This window comes from Carex rostrata, chromosome 15 (assembly GCF_964058835.1).
Source record: "Carex rostrata chromosome 15, lpCarRost1.2, whole genome shotgun sequence".
Lineage (NCBI taxonomy): Eukaryota > Viridiplantae > Streptophyta > Magnoliopsida > Poales > Cyperaceae > Carex > Carex rostrata.
Genome location: NC_135932.1, coordinates 8,752,786 through 8,769,305, shown reverse-complemented (window position 1 = coordinate 8,769,305; position 16,520 = coordinate 8,752,786). Strand labels below are relative to the sequence as shown.

Here is a 16,520-nt window from a genome sequence, read left to right as displayed (position 1 = left end):
GAGAAGACTTTTTGGGGTTTGGTAGCGTTGACTTTGGTTCTTGCTGGTATACAAGTCCTTCTTGTTTAATTAAAAGAAAATAAAAATATGTGTAAAGCTGTTATTGGAGGGTTGTTGTCAATTGTGTTATCTAATTAATATCTAATTAATTGGCCTTTGTTATTACAGCCGAGAAAAAGATAGAATTTAATTCTTGTGCCCCTACTTTAAAACATTTCAATTACTTGTCCTCTCAACGTTGTACAATACAAATGGCATGAATATTCTACTTGCCCATTATGAAAACATTTTTTTTTTTCTGGAGTGTATGATCGTGCCAATGACTTCAACCTAGGGGTGCAAACGGATCGGATAGTGGGAAAATTATATCCGTATTTGCTTTTAATTTTTGAATACGGATACGGATCGGATATCGGATATCCGTAGATTTATACATAAATATTTTTATAATTTATGATAAACTATATGATATATCTACTATTTGGATACGGATAATTAAAATTCAAAATCATATTTGTATCCGTATCCACACGAATATTTGAATACCAGATATCCGTATCTAATTTTCTGATACGGATGCGGATACGGTCAGATAATATTCGACCCGTTTGCACCCCTACTTCAACCAAACGGTCACATATTATAATTACTTTGAGAGGTTATAGCTTCAATAAATGAAGGTCAAGTTTGTGAGCCCATTTATTAAAAACCCAAAAAAATATAAAACAATAAGGAACAGTGATGTAATACAACTTTCTTCAAACATACATATGAAAAAAAAAAAAAAAAAAAAAAAAAAAAGATATTACCACAGCTGAAATATTGGGGCCACAATCATATCATATATACCTAAGATCTTCCTTTATAAGATATGGTATGATTGCTAAAGTAATTAATGTCACGAGCATTTAATCCTCGTAGATATTTTATAAAATCGTTTAGAAGAAAAGTAACATCTTAAAACATGTTAAGCAATAAGAACTTTTGGAGGACTAATATGCAAAAAAAATCAAGGATATGACAGGTCACGCGGGATATCCAACTGTCACCATATCACGCGGCTTGTGCGGCTGTGCCGAAATGTTATTCTTATGTTATTCATTTATCCCTGCGGGGTTGCATAGGGACCATAGGCATAGGGTAGAATTAAAAATCCAAACAAAACCGCTGTTATTCTAATTACTAATTACTAATTCTATTGGCACAGATGGCATATGCATTTGACTAATTACTCGGTATCCTCTCCAGTCCAAACTTCAAGCAAAACCCAAAATGACTCCTACTTAGAGGTTGAATAATACCCTTAACGGGTATACCCGCCCGTACCCGCCAGCTAGGGTACCCGTGCCCGAGCCCGGGTATGGGTCGGGTACTCGGGTACGCGGGTACGGGCAAAATCCGGACCGGACCCGTTATTTTAGACCAATACCCGAGTTTACCCTACCCGAGTTAACCCGTACCCGACTAAACCCGTACCCGACTACCCGAGTACCCATACCCGTATACCCGAGTACTGTTCATCACAGTTCAAAATTCAAAAAATTTGATTTTTCCCTCCAAAAAAATCAGAAAAAAACCAGAAAAAATCAGGAAAAACCAGAAAAAATCAGAAAAAATCAGAAAAAACCAGAAAAAACCAGAAAAAAACAGAAAAAAAACAGCAAAAAAAAAAAAAAAAAAAAAATACCCGTACCCGCCCTACCCGTACCCGTACCCGCCTTACCCGTCAAGGGTACACGGGTAAGGGTATAGGACGGGTAGGGTATGGGTTTTGAAAATTATACCCGCCATACCCGTACCCGAATACCCTTGTACCCGAGTATACCCGTACCCGAGACGTACCCGTACCCGAGACGGGTATACCCGGGGTACCCGTACCCGCCCGAGTTGCAAACCACTACTCCTACTCAAAAGAATAGTGAAAAAAGTGTGTCATGATGTGACTAACCCACAGCCTCGGACCCAGCATGTAATAGGTGGAGAGGGGAAGTCGTCTCTCTCAATTTTAAGTTTTAGCGGTAATTTATCGGTACTGATCGATTTTGTTCTTTTTTTAATGTTTGATTTGTAATTTGGGTTAAATTTAGTGTTAAAAATTAAAATAAATTTCTTGAATTATAATTAGTAATTAGAATTATAAGTTAAAGCATATTTTTTTATTGAGTATCCAATTAGTTTTAAATTCAATTAGCTATTTAAATCCGATTCGATATTTTTTTTGCCCCCACCCCCCACGAAAATGTTGGATCCGCCCTTGCTAACACATTATGTGTCGTGCGTGTCATCGTGCTGTTCTATGTTGTACTGTGATCAAGGTGATTTACGTGCTGTGCTGTGTTTTTTTTTTTGTTGAGAACTAGTCACAACACATAACCGACATTCGTACCATATTGTTCTGTATTGGAGCCGACAATGTTATTTTTCTCACTCTACTCACATTTTCATTCCATACACTAAGAAAATGTACTTAAAATGTGAGTCAACATGTTAGTCGATGTATAACATATCAACGATACGAGAGAGGAGAGGAAAGGCAGAAAGAACATAAAGAACATGAAAAAAAAAATTCAGAAGAATAGGTAAGTGAAAGGTGAACGTGACGAGAAGGACGAAGTATAGATGTCGACAACGCGAAGAAAAAGTAACGCATGTGTCAATAAAGCGAAGAGCGATGCAAGATCGTGTAACATCATGAAAAATTAAGTAATTATTATTTATTTACAAGATATTTTGATAATATAATAAAGATTATGGTTTTTGTTAGAAGCACAAATTAAATAATAAAATTACCATTTATGTTTTAATTTTTAAAACTTGGAATTTGCCCGTACAAGTTTCTAGATTTACTTCATTTCCTAAATTTTAAATTTGATAGATTTAGTTTCTATTTATATTTTATTTCTAAATTATAAACATAAGTTATTGAGACGCATCCCATGGTCCCTAAATTCCCGCCCCCTCCCTAACCGACCTTCTAATTGTATATATTAACTTCCATGCCGTATAAATTATTTTGAATCATAACTATCCCCTTTTAATTATTCCCTGCCATAACTACCTTGCCCCATCTATTCATATTTACATCACCAAATTCAAATGATTTGATTAAACGCATATGAATTCACTCTCTCCTCTTTTCTGTTTGGATCCGACCCTCTCTATTTTTGATAAATAGAGATATATAGAAGAAATATTTTGTTGATGTTTGATATCAATTATTAAATGTCCGATTCGAACTCCGACTACGTCGTAGTGATTCTAAACTATTGTTGCAAACCGAATGAAATTCTGAATATCTCGCTATATCAGATAACCTGACTTCTCTATAACTGTGTTTTCGTTTTGTATGGTTGATTTGAATATTGGTATTGCATATTGAATTATGATGGCATATTTAACGGGATAGCAGGTCTGAGGTTGGAATTTGATATGTGATTGTAGCCTCTCACCGTTGGATGGATTTCCCAGTGGGTTAGCGGCCTTCCAATGTTGGATAGATTTTCCATTGGATTGGCGGTTTAAAGGAATTGTGTTATGAGAATGTGGGAATCGCCTGTAACAGGGATTACACATGTGTGAATATGATGTGACTGGTTTTATGGATAACCTAGACCGACGTGCTATTGCTGGTTAAATATGCGTGCATAATTTGATGTGTATTTGTGTGGATTAATCCGGCCTATTTGAATAGTTGTTAAATTAAGCCAATTATAGAGAAGCGCGTCGTTAAATTACCGGTTACTGAGCTTTGTAGCTGATTTCATTTTGTTATTTTTGTTTTCATTTCTGTTGGCGACGTAGGTTGACGGGCCAAGGAAAGATGTGAAGATGCTTATATAATCATGTTCCGGATGGTAAAAATCTGGGGTGTGATAGATCGATTGTCAGATTTGGATCGAACGGAGCTAAAAGAAAATGACACTGTAAGTAATTATGATAACATTGCAAAATATTTCGAGAATTATATATATAAAATAGAACGTGGATCTAGATTTTTTTTAAATAGAATTTTTTTTTAATTTTAACAGAACAAGCACTATACATTGGGAAGTTATAAAAAAGGACTCCACCCATTATAGGGATAGGTGAAGGCAAAAAAACAATTTTCTCCTCCTATCCCTAGAATCGGTGGAGCAAAAAATTTCACATTTATTTAAAATCAAGATTACCGGTGGAGTCTTCTTCTATAACTATACTACAAATAGTGCTTGTTCCGTTAAAAAAATTAAAAAGAGTTCTATATAAAAAAAATAAAAAATAAAAAATCACAACAACATGTTGTAGTGGTGAAGGGAAGTCGGAATATTAATTCAATGGGGGTCAGTTCATTATTGTGTTAGGTTTTTATCATAGTAAAAATCTTTTTTATGAAATTATAAGGAATTTTTGAAAAATGTTACACGAATATGTCAATGTGGTCTGTTTTTTAAGATTTCTAAAATTACAAATTTAAGGGTGAATTTTGCTCGAGGTGACTAAACTTTGTCATTTGTTATTCGAGCTGCACAAAAAATTCGTAGTTCGTCATTTAATTCGAGTTTGATTTGAAAAAGTTCATAAAAAATTCGATTCAAAATAGTACGAAATTAATTCAAACCAAATTCAAACTGGACCTGGTTCATTTGAAATAGGTTCACGAACTATTCTAATTTGAAATTCAAAATAATGTGAACTGTTGATTTCCACTAATAACTTAAAAGTTAAAACATAAGGCCGTCCAGCCATAAATCATAACTCGTAAGTTGTAACCCTCGTTTTCAGTTTTAAAATCCTAAATGACTTTCACCTCTCACTTTCGGCGACTACAATCATTCTTCTTTGTTGTAAAAAAGTTCATAAAAGATTCGAAATTAAGTTTGTAAGAAATTCGATTCGAAATTAATTCAAACCAAACTCAAACTGGGGTAAGTTCGATTTGGTTCGGTTCATTTGTAGCCCTATTTGTTATGAGTTGATCACTCAAGTTTGATTTGTCCATTTCTAGTCACACACACATATATGAGGAGGGATCCACTCAGGGGCAGACTTAGTGTATACCAGGGGGGTGCCCCATCCCCCCCCCCCCCAGGATTTTGAGTTTTAGTGGTGATCTATCGGTACTGATCGACTTTGTCTTCTTGGAAATTTTTTTGCTCCCCTTTGCATGTTTGTTTTATAATTCGGGTTAAATTTAGTATTAAAATCAAAATAAATTTCTTGAATTATGATTGATAATTAAAATTATAAGTTAAAACATGAGAAATTACACGTCAGAGCATTGAAAAATATAAGTCAAAGTATTATTTTTTATCGAGTACCTAATTAGTTAATGAATTTAAATATGATAAGTTATTTAAATTCGATTCGGTATTTTTTTTGTCCCCCTGACGAAAATCCTGAATCCGCCCCTGAATCCACTTACATTTTTTTTTATGACACCGGATTACACCCTTATTTTTAAAATTCAAATAGTCGATCCAAATCGTTCAAAATCAAAACCCAATAATATCATCCATCGGAGACGCACAAGTCGGTTTAAGTTCAAAGGAGAAAGAAATATAACTAAATAGTTAATATATTTTATCCGAAGTTGGGAAAAGACAAAAAAAAAAAAAAAAAAAAAAAATATATATATATATATATATATATATATATATATAGAGAGAGAGAGAGAGAGAGAGATGGGCTATGGTGCATTGCAATGCATAGGCCATGGTGTGCATTGGACCATAAATCACCGATTCAAAGTTCAAATGACCGATCCAAACCGTTCATCTTGTTCTCCATATTAATATGTGCTTGGAGACCAAATTTTATATTTTTTGGAATTTTTTTACTATTTATATATATATATATATATATATATATATATATATATATATATATATATTTAATTGAACAAGCTTTGATGTCAGCATGCATGAGCTGCATGCAACGGATTGACGATAAAAGAATTATATATATGTAATTACCCTTGTTCAAGTCAAAAATAACAAAATGATGCATAAAACAAATAAGCTTGCGAGGTTGAATCACCTATCATTCTTTTGTTCTTGAAAGATAGGGTACAGGAACATTTCTAACAAAGAAAAAAAAATCTTTTAGAGAAAAATACATTTTGACTTTTGTTGATGTCCAACGAAATAAATTAGAGAACAATTCAGCAAAAGACAAACCACACCTGGCCAAAAAAAAGGCAAATTTCATTTATTGTGGAACATCGGTTTCCTAAATTGACATGAAGTATATATTTACAACAAAATCAACTATTTATAACTTGCATTGTCTAAAAGAAATGTTCATTGATGGAAAAGGGAAAAAAAAAAAAAAAAGGAACAAATTCCGTGACCTCTTGAGTTAAATTATAGAAGAAAGAAATTAAGAGGAACTCCAATCCAGCAATTGAAATTAATTGTTAAATAATAATTATAGAAATTTTAGAAATTAAGCAATTCACTCCTACATTGATACAATCAATCAAACAATTAAGAATTAAACATTTGGCCAATAAGAATTAAACATTTGGCCAACTCATCTTTAGAAAAGAATTTCTTATTAAGCAATTATTTTCAACAATTGCTAAATAAGCAATAGCCATACAACCCTACAATTACAAAAATAATTGACACATTAGTATAAGCAATTCATAAACAATCACTGTTGAAGATGCTCTAAGACAGTACACTTGAATTTTACTTCCTGCACACAAAATTTTTAATTTAATTCAACAATTAAATAATTATGTTAAATAGTGGGTGGTCAGACGGATTGCCAGTTTACATGAAAATCATTAATTAAAATAAAATGAAAATAAATAAAATTTACAAAGAAGAAATATGTGTGTGTGTATATACACATATATAGAGAGAGAGAAATGAGCTAAAATGAGTAAAACAAGTTTTTGCTCCATGACATTATATTTTTATTTTGAAAATTTAAACAATCGATTCGAACCACTCAACACGATTTCCATATTAAAATGTGCTTGGAGACCAAATTTTATATTTTTTTGAAATTTTGTTATTATTTATTAAGCTACATTGAAAATCGCTGATTCGATGGTCCAGAAATTTTTATTGTTTTTTTTTACTGTTCACACTAAAATAACGATTTTCAAAGTGGCTTAATAAATACTAAATAGTAAACAATTTCAAAAAATGTAAAATTTAGTCTCCAATCATATTTCAATATAGATAACATCTTTGAAGGTTCGAATCGGTTGTTTGAATTTTCAAAATAGAAAAATGACGTGAAATAGAAACGTGTTTTACTCCATGGCTCATCTAAGTCAATCTCTCTCTCTCTCTCTCTCTCTCTCTCTCTATATATATATATATATATTTAAATAATACGCTACAACTAGAGTGGGAACAATGACATATGGCTGAGATGGCTCTGTTACGGAACGGCACAACACACGTGTTGATTACGTGTCGTGATTCATGTGTCCTTTGTTGTGACTATTTGTGTGCTATGATCAATTGTTGGCAAAAAGACACGGCACAATATAACACGGAAATTATCTTAGTATATGGCACAATACAGCATGAAACACGACACATTTTTTTTTTTTTTTTACTAATATTAATTCTTTAAGAATCGCTCCGCGTTTCTTTTTTTGGAAACTTTTTTTAAAAAAAAAATCAATAAAAAATTTAAATTACAAAAAAATAGTCAAATGTAATAAAACACGACTAATGTAACCAATTACAGCATATTTAGTTGCTAACTTGATCACAGTGTGACTCATATAACGAAACCATTAATTCATGATCATTTCTCAATATTTTAATCTAACTTAATTACATAACCACACAGCACGGCACAATTTTTTCAATAACACACAGCCAAGGATTTACAAAAATTGATTGCAGAATTATTCCCAAATGGGATGAGATAAAGGCCTGTTAGATGGCCCATGAATAATAAAACTTTTGAAATTTTAGGTGTACCGAAATTTATATCTTAAAGTATGTTCGATGGGCTTTTTACAAATGAAAAATAAATAGCCTAAAAAATGCACGGAAATCAAATTAGTGCACAAATTCATGAAAATAAAAATAAAAAAATTCAAAGTTGAACTTAATTGTTTCTTTCATATGCCATATCTTGTTCATTCTCTTATTACATTATTACATGTTATCAATTTTGTTTTAAATTTTCATATTTAGACAAGCGCACTTTTTATTTCTTTAATTTAATTATTTAATAGTAAATTATTTTTTTCACCTTCACTCGCAACCTTTACTTTTTACACTTTTATTTTTTATTTTCCTTAATATTTATATGTTAATTATTAGACTTTAGAAGTTTAGATTATTAAAATTGATCAGAAATTATTAGAACAATTTATAAAAAAAATTTCAAATAGAAACATGCATTTTTTATCTGAATATCTTTTTGTTTATTCAAATCATTGTAAATAACGGTATGCGGTTGTCAGACGAACAGGTTACGGCCGCCAAGCGATTAATTGAGAATAATCGGAAATAATTGGCCATAATTGGAAATAATCAGTCGATTAGTCAAAAAATTCATGACAGTTTAGTCATCGCCAACGACTAATCAGCCAATTAATCGACCTGAACAGACGTTTTTTACAACACTAATTCAGATGTAATCCTGTAAAAAATGATACTGTAAATTAATCCTGTGCAACATAATGAAAACCTACTGCCAGTTTGGCAAAAAAAAAAAAAAAAAAATTTACAGTACAAAAAGATGAATCTTACTGTCATATTACACTACAAAAATCCAGACTAATTGTAAGCTACTAAAATCACTACTTATATATGCCCCACTTTTTATAACTATTTTGCAGAATGCAACTAATATTTCTACTACACTGTATGAGATGGAAAATTTTACACAATTTTCATCCATTAACATTAGATAATTAGTTGCCTTTTGCAGATGACTAAAACATTACCATCAGGTTTTTTTTTACTTTTAAGCAGTGTTTTAAAAATCGGTCTATTCGGCCGAATATTCGTATTCGGTTGAAATCCGAATAAAAAATGAGTATTCGGTATAATATACGGTTTTAAATATTCGGCTGCATATTCGAATATTCGGCCACATATTTGGCCGAATTGAGATCAATATATGAATATTTCAGTATTTCATTTGGAACCTGCTAACCTGCTACGGTGCTACGCGTAGCATAAAGGGCCTCCGTGCAACGGCCCAATATTTGACTTTTCAAAATCATAACGGTCGATCCGAACCGTTCATCTTGTTTTCCATATTAATATGTGTTTGGAGACCAGATTTTACATTTTTTTTTTTGAATTTTTTTACTATTTTTTTAGATTTATTGAAAATCGCTGTTTTTTTATGGTCCAGATTTGCTGAAAACAGCGATTTTCAATAAATCTAAAAAAATAGTAAAAAAATTCCAAAAAATGTAAAACTTGGTCTCCAAACACATATTAATATGGAGAACAAGATGAATGGTTCAGATCGACCGTTAGGATTTTGAAAAGTCAAAGATTGAGCCGTTGCACGGAGGGCCTCTATGCTACGCGTAGCATGCTAGCATATTCCATTTCATTTAGTATGAGATGAGAATCGATATTAATATTTCATCACCAGTTTAACATGTACAGTCAATCATAAATATTTCTTTGTATACAAATTAATATGAATTTTCATTTTAAAATCTGCATATATAAATATGAATAAAAATCTGTATGTGGTATGTGGTGGTTTTCCGAATACCGCATAAGAATCGATTTGTAAAACACTGCTTTTAAGAGAGAATGCACGACCATTTGGTCCCCAATGTTTGTAACATTGACCCAACAAGGCTGCCCGTTTTCATTTTCAAATTCCAGCCGGTGGATATAAAAATAAAATTTATATTTGTTAATTATATAGCCGCTTTTTTGTAATATCCAAAATTAAATAAAAAATAAATAAAATATCCAGTTCAGTTGAAGATTTTTAAAAATGTCCAGGCTACTCAAACTTTTGGTGGCCCAGAAAAGAATAGGGCCGCCTAAAGTTTGAGTGTGAAATTGGTTATAAAAGAGCTGTTTCTCTCTCCTCCCACATTTTGTTTTGTTTTGATTAAAGCCCTTAGGCACTCACACAACACATTCGCGCGACTCGAAATTATATCCTCCCGTGGGAAAACAGATGTCTTATCCATCTGCTCTAGGCAGTGTTGGCAACTCTCTCCTCCCACTCACAACTCACTCAAATCCACAAGAAGAGAAAAAGAAGAAGAGAAAGAGGAAGAGAAGAGGCGATTTCAGAGATGAAAAAGATGAACAGTAACAACCGAGGAAGATCATTCAATCTAGCATAGTGAGAGGAGGATCAGTAAGTGGTCAAGGTAGAAATGAGACAAAACTATGCACGTGTCGTACCTATTTTTATGGGGAGATTATGTAGAAAGGCAATTAAGTATGAAATTTTAGAAGATAATTTTGTGGAACATTTTTGCGGTTGTGGTATGAAAATGAAAATAAAAATTTGAACCAGTCTTCAACATAAAACGATGACTTTGTTCATTGTACTTGTATTGATAAAACTAGCTCTTTTATAATGAGTTGTGAGTTTTATGCTCTCTTTTTGTGTACGAGAAATATATTTTTCATTACTCAAAAAAAAAAAATATATATATATATATATATACTAATATGCTACGCGTAGCATAGAGAGCCTTCGTGCAACATCTTCTGTAACATCTTTGGAAAAGCCTCTCAATAGAGAAAACCCATTTTAACCTGCTTTTTTTTAATAAAATATATGCCACACGATTAGTTATACAGACCACGCTATAGGAGTGGTGGTGACAATTAGTAGGCGGCGGGGACCATAAACAAATAATAAAACAAGAGACGTTGGTTGAGGATGACAGGGAAGGCTAGGGCCTAGGGGAATTCGCATCCTCTGAGATATCTCATATTTTGCGCGACTTTTTGGAAAATCTCAACCATTCCAATACGTTCTATGCGAATCTCAAAGCTCTAATAATACTGCCCCCTGCACCACCCCCAAATAGGCACTGGACACGTCGATCACGCAAAATATGAGATATCTCAGAGGATACTCACTCGACACACCCTTTTTTTTTGGAGTCCGCATCGTCTGCATTAACTCAAAAGAGGAGCACAACTAGCGTGTGATGTGCTTACCAAGAGATTTTGGTGAGCACAACTCCAAAAATGTATTGGATCGGCTTCAAACGATGAATTTAAACCGTTGAAATTGATGTATTTTATGAGTGATGCATGTACATACAAAATTTTGAAAGTTTTAAATTTATTTACTACAAGGTCAAGCGGTCAAAGAAATAAATCTTTTATAAGTTATTTATATAAGTTGTTTTATATATTCATTTTTCATTATTTCTTTGACCGCTTGAGTTGAAACCGATCTGATATACTTTTGGAGTTGTGCTTACTAAACTTTCTTGGTGAGCACACCACACCCTAGTTTTGCTCATCAAAAGAGTATCTTTTGAGTTAACACATCTTGGCCATCTGATTTTAAACAGAGCCAATTCGACCACAGTCTATAATTCAGAGGCCCTTTAATATTAGTGTGAATCTAGTTTGAATCGTTCAATACATTTTAAGATTCGTGCAAGCTAGATCCACACTAACATTTTAAAATGATCCCTTCCCGGAATATTTTAAGTTGATGCAACTGAATTGAAGTTATTGCTTGCTTCTGTCAATTCCTTATTAATGGATTAATTAGGCAGTGCTCTTTTTTGTAAAGAACTGCCTTATTTTGCGTCAGTTGTACAAATATACATTATTAATAAATAATTTTTTTTTTCTTTTTAGTAAAATTGAAACAACTAATTATTTAATATTTTTGTTATTATAACAAATAATTTTTCTATTGAATTTCAAATCTACGACCTCTCACAAAAAAATTATGTCTTTGACACTAAAACAAATGCCAGTTCTTATTAATTAAGAGTTATAATCTAATAAATCAAGATTATGAGAAAACTAAAGTTAATTTTTTATACAAAAGTTATTTATTTAGTCGATCAACTAATTAATTCACGTAACGTAACTCTCTGTCACTAATTTTATTACGTCACGTCACATTACGTTATCAAATCATATCACAACGTGTCACGTATTTTCTTTCTCTAACCGTAGGCCGCAGAGGATCCAATTTTCAGAGCTACTTTTTCTTTCGTCGTCTTTGTGGGTGGGAAGTAACATCGATGGTCCAGATGACGAACAGTGATTGGGTTAATCTCCAGTTACAAGATACTGGAGAGAATAGCCTCACAATGTATTAGCCTACAACTCCTCCGCCAGTTATATTAAATGGAGGCTTCTTTACTAGGACTGTCTTTTTTAACTCTTTCATCCTCTCTTATTTTATTATGGCTTTTTGCTCATTCTTCTCTGTTCATTGATGACTTATAAGTCATCGATGAAGATACTGGCTCCTATAAAAAGATCCGATTATAGTTGGGAGGGAGAGAGAGAGCTAGTGAGCAATGGCACCAACAATTCCTCTACTCACGCCTTACAAGATGGGCCCATTCCAACTCTCGCACAGGTCAGTGCCACCGATATTAATCACTTAATTTAATCAATTTTTTCTTTTTGTTTTGGCTTAATTCTTGATTTTTACCTGAAACAATTCTTTAATAAAATAAATAAAAGACCTTATTTATTGATGGATACTACTTAGAAGGAAAAATTCAGGTGAATTTCTGAGATAGAATAGTTAAAATGATATCTGGTTCTGCTGAGAGACAATTGAGAGAGATTTTTTTTTCCCCTCTTTAGGTTTGGTGCCAGTACAGTATGTCATTGCATGTCAGGGCCTAATTGTGTCTTCAATAAAATTATTCATATTATGCAAAAATATTAGGAACCAGTTATCAGCTTCAGTTGTACATGCCAGCACGGGTTATCAGTGAGTTAAATACAATATTCTTGATTATTTTGAACTTACCTTACTCATTAATTTGATCTTTCCTCAAAAAATTTAGCAACTCCATTAAGTAAAAAAGATGAACACATGGAATTGTCGGCAACAACTATTGGCCTTAATTATATCCCATCAGTAATTTATGTTAGGTTTGCTTGTCAGTAATCTTTCACTTAATTATATCGCACTGGTAATTTATATTAAAGAGACTTCTTGTTCCATTTCTCATATTTTTTTACAATTTTCCAGAATAGTCCTTGCTCCACTGACAAGGCAAAGATCTTTCGGAAATGTACCTCAGCCACATGCTATACTGTATTATTCTCAGAGAACAACCCCAGGTGGTCTTTTGATCGCTGAGGCAACTGGTATTTCTGATACTGCACAGGGGTAATATTTTCTCCTTTGATTAGCACGATTTACGTTTCATTTCATAATTTAGAGTAAATGGACTCAATAGAAGCTTTGTGCAATTTTTAGTTAGTAATTACCCAATTGTGAGGTTAATTACCAAAGGCTGGGTTAGTTTTACTTTTACCGTGGTTGGGAATTGATTCGGGATTTAGGAAATTGCAAATTGGGAAATCCAGTGGAGATTTTATAGTGCCTATACCATTTTATAGTTGCAAGTTGTGGAGGTTAACTGAAACTTTTCCGTTTCCAACCCTGGCATTTGCCGCAAATTTACTGTATTGGTAGCTATCCAGATACGCCTGGCATTTGGACAAACGAACAAGTGGAAGCATGGAAGCCAATCGTTGATGCCGTTCATGCGAAAGGCGGCATATTCTTTTGCCAGATTTGGCATGTTGGAAGGGTTTCAAAGTACCGTAAGTTCTTTTTTTACTCTTTTCTGAGGTTTTATTAAATCTAATATGAAATGGTGACAATGAAGTTATTATGTTTCTGACTTACGCAATGCTTGTTAGATTCTGATTTCATGGGGCATATGTATATTGGCCAATTAACATGTAAGTAAATATTTTAGATTACAAATTAAACCATGAATATTGATATCAAATCATAAATTATGTGAAACTTGGTGGTACATTGGTAGTCTACCACATTCCTGTGTTCTTTATTTGGTTCTTTTGTTAGTTTTTATTACAAGCAATTTAACCATGGCAGAGTTCCAACCAAATGGCCAAGCCCCAATTTCATCTACTGACAAGCCACTGGCACCACAAAAGCGTTCCAATGGGGACCCGACAGAATACTCCCCACCGAGAAGATTAGAGACTGATGAGATCCCAAAAATTGTCAATGATTTTAGGCTTGCTGCTCGAAATGCCATGGAAGCAGGTACAAGCTGATTTTACAGTATTGGCTGTCATCACACTAGTATGATATTTTGATTTGCTCCCCTAATGAGTTTTTTTAATTATTTGATATTAGTTAACCATCAATTTACTAATGAAACTCCAAATCTCTAATGTGAGTATTGTCGGATGCCGGTGTTAGATTGTTGTCAAGGAGTTTTCTCTAATCTTCTCATATACCATCACGACACAGGCTGTGCTGGTATATTGTGATAAAAATGGACCATTACCAATATATTATGAGTATCAGTTGTTATTTTTCTTCCAGAATTGGTCATTACCTAGGTGACATCACCTATTTTTATCACCATTACCAATGGATTCATATTTCGAATTGTTTGATGTTGTACTTTCAAAAGTGCTACATAATTGGGATCTTTTTTCTTTTTCAACTATACATGGTTCTACTTATTCGGCTATTCTATACAAATTACTGCATGATCACGATACCCATGTTGAACTAGTTTTAATAGAATATATATCTTTCCATATCATGTAAATGCCCTCAACATATTTGGCATTGTTAACTTTTAACATGATCACGATACCCATGTTGAACCAGTTTTGATAGAATATATTTCTTTCCCTATCATGTAGGTTTTGATGGTGTTGAGATTCATGGAGCTCATGGATACTTGATTGAACAGTTCTTGAAAGAAGAAAGCAATGATCGTACTGACCAGTATGGCGGTAGCCTTGAGAACCGTTGCCGCTTCGCACTTGAAATTGTTGAGTCTGTATCAAAAGAAATAGGACCTGAGCGGGTTGGTATCAGACTTTCTCCATTCGCTAATTATCAGCAATCAGGCGATTCAAACCCTGAGGCAGTTGGACTGTACATGGTGAATGCCCTCAACAAATTTGGCATTGTGTACTGCCACATGATAGAACCAAGGATGATACAACTCGGTGAAAAAGTTGAGACGCCACATAGTCTTTTACCGATGAGGAAAGCATTCAATGGTACTTTTATTGTGGCTGGTGGGTATGATAGAGAAGACGGAAACAAGGCAGTCTCTAGCGGGTACACTGATTTGGTTACATACGGTCGATTTTTTCTGGCGAACCCAGACTTGCCTAAGAGGTTTGAATTGGATGCACCTTTGAACAAGTATAATAGGAGCACCTTCTATATTCCAGATCCCGTTGTGGGCTATACCGATTATCCCTTTCTTTCTTCAAATTAAAAGAAGAGCATCCAGTTAATCTATATTGCTACTTTGTGATTATTTAATATAATTATATAAATAATAAAACGGAGAAAACAATCATATCTCTTGCTAGTTAGTAAATACATTGTAAAAAGTTTGCTTTGCGTATCAAGAATATTTGTTTGAAGGTTAGAGGCTAAGCATTGCCTCTAACATTTGTATTAAAAATGATTTTAAAAAAAAAAAACATTTGAATTATTCACAACACCTCGGTTTGTATATTAATTATAACAGATTATAATGAAAAGAGAAATGATATTAGGGTACAGAAATCGGAAGAAAAATTCCCCAAGTGTCTTCGCAGTCCGAACCCTCATGCTGCTATTCTCTGGCAGCTGCTGCATCATTGTTGCATCCCAAGGTATCATGTATCAACACACTCAGGCCTTGTTCAGATTAGTGTTGTAAATAACGGTATGCAGTTGTTGGACGGACAGGGTACTGTCAAATAATTAATCGGAAATAATCGGCTATAATCGGAAATAATAAGCCGATTAGTCGGGAAATCTATGACGGTTTGGTCACATACATTAATAAGCCAATTGCTACAAATTGCACATACATTAATCGCATGACCTACACAAAAATTGTCTTATTTTAAATAAAAGTTATTTATCATGAAAAGTTGGATTGAACCATCTGGTTACTAATGAAAGTCAGAAACCAACTCTTATAATTCCAGAGCAATCTACACTAATGAGGTTAATAGGTAATATCCTTTGTAGCAGGAGGCATTGAATGAGGTTAAATGTCAGTGGTCACATAATCTCACAGTACAACCGAACACTTTTCAACACATTCTCATAATCAATCCGTGTGCATCCATACCTATGGGTTCCCACTTTTTCATCAAATCTCATCCCGTGATAAACGAACAGGCCCTGAAAGTCCTTCGCATGGTTCGGAAAATCCGTGTATTCCCCTCATGTCAGAATGCCCAACCAGTAGAATTCGCATCCTCTGAGATATCTCAAACTTTGAGTGTTTTTTTTGGAAAATCTCAACCGTTCTAACTTCTACGGGGTTCTGCAGGAATCTCAAAGAGAAAATCATATTGAACCCTATGTTATCCCTGAATAGGCACCGTAAACGT

General features: G+C 33.4%; 1 protein-coding gene across 1 annotated transcript; it reads left to right on the top strand.

Annotated features, from left to right (window-relative positions):
• The first annotated feature begins 12,358 nt into the window (after positions 1 to 12,358).
• LOC144566715 (putative 12-oxophytodienoate reductase 11) lies at positions 12,359 to 15,498 on the top strand. The gene is made up of 5 exons (XM_078316739.1): positions 12,359 to 12,519; positions 13,147 to 13,287; positions 13,597 to 13,727; positions 14,026 to 14,199; positions 14,814 to 15,498. Exons 1-5 carry the CDS (start codon positions 12,458 to 12,460, stop codon positions 15,401 to 15,403), a joined length of 1,098 nt encoding a protein of 365 aa, XP_078172865.1. The 5' UTR covers positions 12,359 to 12,457; the 3' UTR covers positions 15,404 to 15,498.
• The last annotated feature ends 1,022 nt before the right edge of the window (positions 15,499 to 16,520 follow it).